The sequence below is a fragment of the Dromaius novaehollandiae genome, unplaced genomic scaffold (assembly GCF_036370855.1).
Source record: "Dromaius novaehollandiae isolate bDroNov1 unplaced genomic scaffold, bDroNov1.hap1 HAP1_SCAFFOLD_30, whole genome shotgun sequence".
Taxonomy (NCBI): domain Eukaryota; kingdom Metazoa; phylum Chordata; class Aves; order Casuariiformes; family Dromaiidae; genus Dromaius; species Dromaius novaehollandiae.
The window spans coordinates 5432261-5441694 of NW_026991333.1; the positions used below are offsets into that span (position 1 = coordinate 5432261).

Sequence of the window (9434 nt, forward strand, 5' to 3'; positions counted from 1 at the left end):
CTGTCAGGATCTTTGTGAAATTCAAGAAGGACAAATGCCCCTCGGATAGACCAACACCCTGCAGTGGTACAGAGTGAGGAGTCCCTGGCTGGGCAGAAGCTCTGAGGAGAAGGACCTGGGAGTCTCTGTGGGCAGCGAGCTGAACGTGAGCCAGCAGCATTCCTTGGCAGCAATGGAAGCCACAGCATCCTGGCCTGCATGAACCAGAACAAAGCCAGGAGAGCAAGGGAAAAGACTATCCCCCTCTACTGTACTACTAGCACATCCAGATCCTGCATCCAGCTGGGGCCCCGTGCAGAAGAATGCTGTTGCTCACTCTGATGATTTCAGGGACAGGCCCCCAAGGTGCTTGGAGACTGGAGCATTTGGCCTGGGAGGAGAGGCTGCAGTGACGTTTGTTCAGCCTGGAGAAGGGAAGGCTTTTGGGGTGACTCTTAGCAGCTTCCCAACTCAAGGTGGCCACCCATAGCGAACCAGGCTTTTACAGGGATTCATCACAGAAGAATGAGAGGAAATGGTTACAAACTAAGATGGGATAGCAGGGAGAAAAAAATCCATGAGGATAATGAAGCATCTGAAGAGCTTATGGACCACCTGTTCTTGGAGGACCCTGTTGGAAAAAGCCCAGAGGAACCTGATGTGACTTTAGTGCTGATCCTGATGGGAGCAGGAGGTTGGACTAGAGACCTCCCAAGGTCGCTTCCAACTGACATGGATGGGTGATTCTGGCATCTCTGGTGATAGCTACTGTGATTCTTGAACTCCTGAATTCCTTTTCTGCATGTGTTTTAGCACCACGCATGGCATCCCCAGAGCCAGGCCTCCCTCGTGGTGCGAGGTTACCTCTTTTTAATTGTGAATGACTGCTTGTCCTCCTCACCATCTACAGCACCTGCACACTACAACATGATGCCAAATGAGTGTGAGAAAGCCATATGCAGAAAGTCATGGCATGAGGGTGGTTGCACTCTAACAGCCCTAAGGTCCTCTGCAGATCCTGTAAAATCCAGAAGGATTGGAAGAACCATGAAACAACCTAGGCACACATTTGTAAACTTGACTTTGTCAGTGTGGGAGGCTGAGGGAGCTGTCTTTGTTCAGCCTGGAGAAGAGGAGGCTTTGGGCAGACCTAATAACAGCCTGCCCATACCTACCAGGAGGTCATCAGGAAGATGGAGCCAGCCTCTTCACCATTGTGCATCATGGGAGGAGGAGGCCCAGGATGAGGCATGAGCTGAAACAAGAGAGGTTCAGGCTGGGAATTAGGGCAAACATTTTACCCATCCAAACAGTGAAGCACTGGGGCAGGTTGCCCAGAGAAATTGTGCCATCTCCATCCTCAGAGGTTTTCAAGTCCTAAATGACTAAAGCCCTCAGCAACCTGCTTGGAGCTGACAGCTGAGCCTGCTGTGAGAAGCACGTTGGGCTAGAGACAACCGGAGGTCCCTTCCAGCCTGAATGATTTGGCATTTCCTTCCACCCTGGGTCTTCCCTTGTTGACCTTAGGGAAAACATTCAGCTTCCCCATGGCCATGGAAGTACATCAGACAAAAGTATGAGCACATCAACTGCATGTGTCTTGTCCTGCTCTGGTCAGAGCAGTTCACATTCAGAGCTCCTTGGCCAGTGTCCCCAGGTGGCCCTAATATTTCATTGGTTTCACCTTTTATTGCATTTTCCCCTCTTTTCACCTTACAAGCCCTTTTCTTTTACCACCCTAATCTCCTCCCATGCAACCAGCATACCTCTGTTTACCCCTTGACCCTGGTCTTGCTTGCTTTGTACCTTCCTTTGGCTTCTCTGAGATGGCTGCCATGCTCATTTCAACTGTTTCTGGCAGTTCCTTTAGAACAGCATGGCCTTTATTATCTATGGTGTCCTGCAGTTGGTCATGCTGTTATCCTGTCAGAGGCATGGCGAGATAGGATGAGGCACCTGCACGCACACATTCACAGCTGACACAAAGGAGCTTGAGCTGAGAGGGACCTTGAGAAGGTTGGAGATTAGGCCAAGAGAAACCTCCTGAAGATGTGCAAGGAGAAGCGGCAGGTTGGGCCTTGGTGGGGTGACCCTGAGGAGAAGGGCCTGGACATCATGAGGGATGCCATATGAGCCCGTGGTGCATGCTCACTGCAGATCAGACCAGCTGCATGTTGGGCTGCATTAGGAAGCGTGTGTCCCCCCAGACAAGGACAGTTATTATCGCCCTCCACTCAGCACAAGAGTGGCCACATCTGGAATCGTGCGTCCACGTGTGGTATACCCAGTGCTGGAGGAATGGGGAGGACCTGGAGAGTGTGCAGAGGAGGTCTGCCAAGATGGGGCTTGTTGCCTGCAGCACATGAGCTGTACAGGGAGGACGAGGGACCTGGGCTCCATTATCCTCATGAAGCAGAGGGTAAGGGCAGTAGAGTAGTAGCTTGTGAATGCTTGAAGCGTGCTTTCAGAGATGGTGGCCCTATTCTTGGTGGTGGGAAACAGCATGAGAAGGGGAAACAGCCATAATCTTCAGCTTGAGAGGTTCAGAATGGATGTTAGAGAAAGAAATTTCCCTTGACGGGTAGTGCTGTGGTACAAGAGGTCAGGCAGAGGGAGTCTGTGCCCCCAGCTTTGTGTTTCAAGGAAAAACAAGGGAGGGTAGAGACACATCAGTAAAGGTGGGCAGATCCCTGGGCGAGAGCAAGGTGGGGAAGCAGGCTGGGTGTCTACAGGCTGCAGTGTAACTGGCTCAAGCATGGGACAGTGTAGGACAGGCTCTGGTGGAGAAGGCCAGGGCACTGCCAAGGCTGAAAGCTTCTGACAGCTTCTGTTTGTGCTCTTGTGTATGGCTCCTGTATCTGCCATCGAGGCCTGCCAGAAGACACCATTTCTTTGCAGCACTGGGGCCTTGTTTCCTCTTCCTGCTGGGGGGGCCTGGGACGTGCCATCTCATTGCACCTAACTCAGCGTGGCACACCCCCACCCTCACACTGCCCCCACAAAGAGCCCTGAGCAAAGCGTCAGAGAAAGCATCACCCTACTCAGGGGCTGGGTGTCAGTGCTTGGCCATGTGGTACGATAAAACTTATCCAAGCTTTCTAGGCATCAGAGCTACCTGCACATTTTCTTTACCTACCTGTAACAACTGCCTCTGCTCTAATCAGCCCTTGGAGAGGCTTTGTGAGTAATGGCCCTCAGGGGGACTCATTAACACTCCAAGAAAATTTGTGATTTCCTGCTGAATTCAACTTCTTGAGTGGTTGCTTCACTCTCCTCTCAGAATCTGACATTCATAGACTCAGCACCAAGTACCCCGAGGGGTCATTACAGTGCAAAAAGCCCTAACGAGTTCTCCTTAGAGAACCAGCTGCAAATACACACAGAAGGGTTTTTCTTAATTGGCGTCAAACAAAAATTAAACATGATGGAGTTTATTGAAAAGGAAAATTAACTCCTGAACTGTGTTTCAAGTCCAGGCTGCCTCCAGTGAGGTCCACTTTCCACAAGGGATAGCCTTAGTAGAAATGTTTCAGACAGATTGATAGGATAGAGAGAAAACACAACTAAGATGTTGGCTAAAGAGGCAATTAGACTCCTGAAAGATGAGGCAATTTTTGCACTTCCTGAAGCTCAGAGCAGCACCAAGAGAGAGGAGAGATATCTGAATGAATGAAGAGAAAGGAGAGAAGAAAAAGTGGAAAACAAGGGAAAGTGCCTATGCCCAGATAGTCTGCTGCAAAGATGACTTTAGAAATGATCGATTTAATGAGGACATGGGGAAATATGTGAAAGACTGCTGAGATGATATCCATAGCATAACAGACAAAGCAGTGGTACACCAGCTTAAGGGGTAGATGAATATTTCTTCAGGGATTCACAACCTTCCTGAAAATTTTCCATTATTGCATCATGGGAAAACAGGGACATTTGTATTAAAACGAGGCAGTCTCCAAATCCAATCCTCATTGACTAATCAATTTGACAGACAGGGTTTGTGCCTCTGGAGAAGTGGGATGAATTCAAATGTTTGTGTGCAAATGACTGTCACAGACAGAATGCACAAAGCGCAAGAGTTGCCTGAGATAAACTGGAAATCACTTGCGTGGAGAGATGGGCAGCTTATTGCTGCTGAAGTAGCAGCAGTTGAATCAGCTTCTTCAGGGCATCCTTGAGCTCCCTGTTCCTCATGCTGTAGATGAGAGGGTTCACTGCTGGAGACACTACTGAGTACAGAAAAGACACCACCAGATCCAGAAGTGGGGAGGAGATGGAGGGGGGCTTCAGGTGGGCAAATATGACAGTGCTGACAAAGAGGGAGACCACGGCCAGGTGAGGGAGGCACATGGAAAAGGCTTTGTGCTGTCCCTGCTCAGAGGGGATCCTCAGCACAGCAGTGAAGATCTGCACGTAGGACAGCACAATGAAGACGAAACACCCGAAGCCTGAACAAAGAGTAACCACAAGAGCCCCAGTTTCCCTGAGGTAGGAGTCTGAGCAGGAGAGCTTGAGGATCTGGGGAATTTCACAGAAGAACTGCTCCAGGACATTGCCATGGCAGAGTGGTATTGAAAATGTGTTGGCAGTGTGCAGGAGAGCATTGAGAAACCCACTGGCCCAGGCAGCTGCTGCCATTTTGACACACGCTCTGCTGCCCATGATGGTCCCATAGTGCAGGGGCTTGCAGATGGCAACATAGCGATCATAGGCCATGACAGTGAGAACAGAATACTCAGTCGACAAGAGAAAAGTAAAATGAAAGACCTGGGCAGCACATCCTGAGTAGGAAATGGCCCTGGTGTCCCACAGGGAATTGGCCATGGATTTGGGGACAGTGGTGGAGATGGTGCCAAGGTCGAGGAGGGAGAGGTTGAGGAGGAAGAAGTACATGGGGGTGTGGAGGCGGTGGTCGCAGGCTATGGCTGTGATGATGAGGATGTTGCCCAGGAGGGCAGCCAGGTAGATGCCCAGGAAGAGGGAGAAGTGCAAGAGCTGCAGCTGCCGTGTGTCCGCAAATGCCAGGAGGAGGAACTCAGTGAAGGAGCTGCCGTTGGACATTTGCTGACCCTGGGCATGGGGATCTATCCAAGGAGGAAAAGACAGTGACAAATTAGAGCAGTCTTCTGTGAGCCAAATCTTTTGCCTTTCTCATAGAACCTCCCACTTTTCCTCTCTTCTTCACCTTCATTCAGCTCCCTGTCTGGAGCTCTGGTTTGAGCTGGCTGAGTGTGCCGTGCAGACCAGGGGCCTCTGCTAATCATTTCCAGAGGAGTCAGTCCTGCTTTGCTGGGGGGTGTAAATGGAGGACGGTGACAAACATTTCCAGTTATTTGGTGGGGATAGGAGGGGGTTGGGTGCCATGAGCTGAGCTAAGGTGACTCAGTCTAGTGGCCTGGTGAGAACATTCTCTGTTTACCATGATGAGAGATGAATATAGCACTTTGACCAACCAATATACCCCTGCCATGGAAGAAGGCTCCGGGGAGATGGGCAAGGGTGATGTGCCCATGAAGCTCAGGGCATGAGGTAGGGTGTGACTGACCACAGCGGTTGCACAGAAAGCCAGCTTTATCTCACGGCAAAGGGGACCAGGACTGGAGAGTAAGCTTTGTTTTAGAGAAACAGCTATGTCAGTTGAGCAGATCAGCTGACTACACCCCAGCTGAGTGGATCAGCTGGTGTAAATGTTTCCCCCTGAATTCATCAAAAGAGTGTGAATGTCTCCCTGAGTTAGCCAGACCAGCATGGGAGGGGGAGTGTATACATGGCTCAGCCCAACACAAAGTATAAAAACTGAACAACTAGCAAAAGAACTTGGAAAAGAGCAACGTGATTGAGCTGGTTTCAGCCCACGTATTCCTTCCCCGCGATCGGGGATGCTCAGCGTTGTGATGGTGAGCATATAGAGACCAGTAACGGGGATCACACTGGTATTGTGATTGAACTGTATACTGCAGTTGCTGTATTTCGCTAAGTGTAACTGACACTTGTATTGTGATTTCAGTATATTGCTGTATCACTCTGCTGAATCAAAACTCCCATGTAACGTCAAATATCTGCAAAGAAGTAAATTTTGATATTAAACATTACACCCTCCATGTGTGGAATATCTAAAAGAACCTGGTCAGAGAGTATAGGACGCTGGCAAGCTCTCATGTCAGCTGTCTCGGAAAGGGAAAATCCTTGTGAGGGATGAACAGAGGCGTTTGTATCTGAAGCAGCCACACCAGCTCCTTCTAGCAAGGGAGGGAAACTCTCACGTGAAGGCAGGGGGTACCTGACCCTTTCTGGATGTCTCCACTCCAACGAGATAGACCCTCTGCTCACGCCAATTTACCATCTGCTCTCTTTCTCTGCAGTGGGAGTGGGAAGTGGCTAGCTCTGATGTGCACATCCTGCAGCAGATTATATCTACCCCTTACGTGGAAAGGCTGCTCAACATTTCAACACCATTTTCTCTGAAATAGAGTCTTCAGTGGGAAAGTCTGATCAGATAATGATTTAGCTTTTAGATACCTCCCTCTCACCATGGGAGCATTCTTTGACAGGGTAGAAATCTGCGGCAGTTCAGTTGCTCTGAGGATGAGCATTTGTGCATCCCAAGAGGAAAAAAAGGGCTCACCATGACTTTGTGCAAAGTCACGGGATCTGGTCTGTCAATGAGTCTTGCCCCTCTTGGCCTTGCGCTAGCACCTCTCAGCTAAAGGACACTCACAGTCACAAGTTTCTCTCAGAAAGAAACTGGACTGAGCTGAGAGTGGGGGAATTCAGATTTTAAGGGAAGATTTCCAAATTCCTCTCTCTCAGGCCAGCTATGGAGAAAGTGATGAAGAGCATGACAAGGTCAGCTAATTTGCCCATCCCACAGATCGCATTTTCTGTTGCCCCAAAGGTTTCAGGGGGGCTGGGAACAGCTTACTCCTACGCAGACCCCTCTGTTGCACAACTTGCAGGGCAGGTGTCTGAACTGCAGCTGAAGCACCCCAACCCCAGAAAGCCCAAGAGAAGACCAGGAGCAGCAAGCACAGGAGGGGAAACAAGGAGCAATACAGTGATCCTGCTGCCAAGGGAGGCAGGGAGAGAGAGACAGATGGGCATTCGGGAAAGCTTTCATCTTACCCAGCTGGACATGCCATGTGGCAGACAGGGACCTCGCAGGGTGGTCGCTCTCAGCCCCTTTGTCAGGCAGCATGAAATGGGCCCATGGCAGGAGAGATGCCCCTCTCCTCTGCTGCAGGTCTGGCTGCAGAGGAGGCGGCTCATGCTCTGGACTCCATGGCTGTCAGGGCAGAGGCTCTGCTGGGTGGGAGCAGAGACACAGGAGAGTGGCTCAGAGGAAGGTGTCTGCATCAGAGGGACTGACCATGACTTGCCCAAATGCATCCTCCCGTGGTGATTCTGTTCGCAGTTCCCTCTCATTCCCTGCCCATCTCTGCTGCCTGCAGCTGTCCCTGCTGGCAGCTCTTTCTCTGTCCCACTGTCTTTTCCCTGCCAGTGCTCACAGACCCCATCCCATCCTCTGCGTGCTCAGCTCTGCCCTGCAGAGACTGCCTGGGACAGGGCACTGGGCAGAGGCATTGCTGTGCTCAAAGGTGCTGTAGGGCAGGTCAGGAAAACCCTGACAAGGCCATAAAGGTGGTGCTGGTGCTGTCTGTAGGCTGAGGTGGGGCTGAAGGTGTTTGCTTAGCTTTCTGACAGACCTATTGCTCTCAGAGAGTGAAGGTTTAGGAGTCTCAGATTTTTCCCAAACCAGAAAACTCCTTTTTTTACCCCTGGCAAAATTAGGGAATTGAAAGCACACACCCTAGAAGGAAAACACCTTCCTTTCCCTCTCCTTCCACCCTGAGCTTCTCCCCGCAGTGCTGTGGGGAGTTCCCTGGGCAGGCTGAGTGCTGACCCTCGCAGGCAGCAGAGTCCCTGCCCCGGGCACGCAGCACCCTGGAGTGCTCTGAATTACAGCTCTGGGCAGAGCTGTGGCACACTCCGGCATCACACCCCTGCAGCTGTCCCTGGGAGAAGGTAGCAGGACACCCTGTCCCTGTGATGGTGCGTCAGGGAATGCCCTCCTCCACTTTGGAGAAGCCAGGAGAGCAATCCTTAAGAAAACTATCAGTCATGGGCTGGGTTTAGAAGACCCCTCCAGGAACCTCAGTAGTTTTGCCCTGCAGCCAGAGGCTTACCACGCAAACGGCTGCCAAGATTTCTCCCACAATGAGCTCTCCTCTGTCCTCCCACTCCACACTCCCTTTCACTTCTCTTTGCCTTGTCTGATGTGTGTCAGCAATAGGAAGCGGTGCCCAGAGCCCTGCTGACCTTTGCAGAGCAGCTGCTCCTGCACAGAGCTGTCTCTCAGCAGTGCTGTCAGGTTGCCATGCGTTCCCTCAGTCCCAGGAGCCTGGTACTGCTGAGCAGCAGTGGTCCAGCTCAAGGCCTGATTTTCTCTGTCCCTTGTGCTTCCTCCCCCTGGGAGATGTTCACTAAAGTAGACTAAAATAATCACCTATGGTCCTTTACTAAGGAGTGGCGAGAGACCCATTGCAGCATTGCAATTTGTCTCATCAGAGGATGGCCATCTATGACAGATGGAATCGTCCCACTCTGGAAGACCCGATTCCCATCTCTTTATTAGGCAGGACACCTAGAAAAGGGGCAAGAAGGGATTTCAATTATCCATGGTTCACGTATTGATTGAGACAAGTCAATCAGGGCTTCTCACGCTGGTTTAGAAGCCCCTGGGATGGGGTGTGATTCAGATCCTTCCTGTGCACTCCACAAACACACAGGAGGTAGGATTCCCCTTGCCCACGCTGAAGCGTGCACAACAAAGATGCCCGCACGTGAGCTCCTTGCCTGAGCTCCCATTATACTCCCTGGAGATGGAGGGTGGGAGTTGGTTGCTCACACACAAACACGTGGTGACATTTGAAGAGACAGAGGTGGCCCAAGGCATATGTCAGTGTCTGCTGGCTCTGATGGAGAAACTGTGAGACCCGCATCCTTCTAAAGCATCAGGTAGTGGCCTGGTGAAGAATCTCCTTGGCCATCTGAAATGACACTAGCTGCCTAATACTGCTAGAACTCCACACATTGCTCCAGAAAGGTTCCCATAGGTCCAGGATCACATTCCCCAGCACAGCCTCGGAACACAGTGACCCCAGGGCACCTCCAGCAGCAACAGCCTCTCTAGGTGCCCCAATTAATAAAGGCCTGAATGTAAACTTTTAGTCAAAAATTCACCAATTCAAAGAATAACTCTATGCAATAACTGAGAAAAGCCAAGAATCATTTCCTCTATTTCAGTATATACATATATGCTTACAGCTATTCGTCATGCCGTATTTGCTACCAGCACTCTGAATGGGAAAATTTTCTGCTGAGGAACAACTCTATTTAAATTGACGTACTTCCTCTCTCTTCTGCCTCTCTGCCCTGTCTGCTTCGTCTGCCTAGTCTGTCTT

General features: G+C 50.8%; 1 protein-coding gene across 1 annotated transcript; it reads right to left on the reverse strand.

Annotated features, from left to right (window-relative positions):
• Positions 1–4098: 4098 nt before the first annotated feature.
• Positions 4099–5034, reverse strand: LOC135325832 (olfactory receptor 14J1-like). The gene has a single exon (XM_064503810.1). The coding sequence runs from the start codon at positions 5032–5034 to the stop codon at positions 4099–4101; it is 936 nt and encodes a 311-aa protein (XP_064359880.1).
• Positions 5035–9434: the final 4400 nt, after the last annotated feature.

What these genes read in the sequence shown, in the direction of transcription:
- LOC135325832 (XM_064503810.1), bottom strand. Translation starts at nt 5,034, where the DNA reads ATGTCCAACGGCAGCTCCTTCACTGAGTTCCTCCTCCTGGCATTTGCG.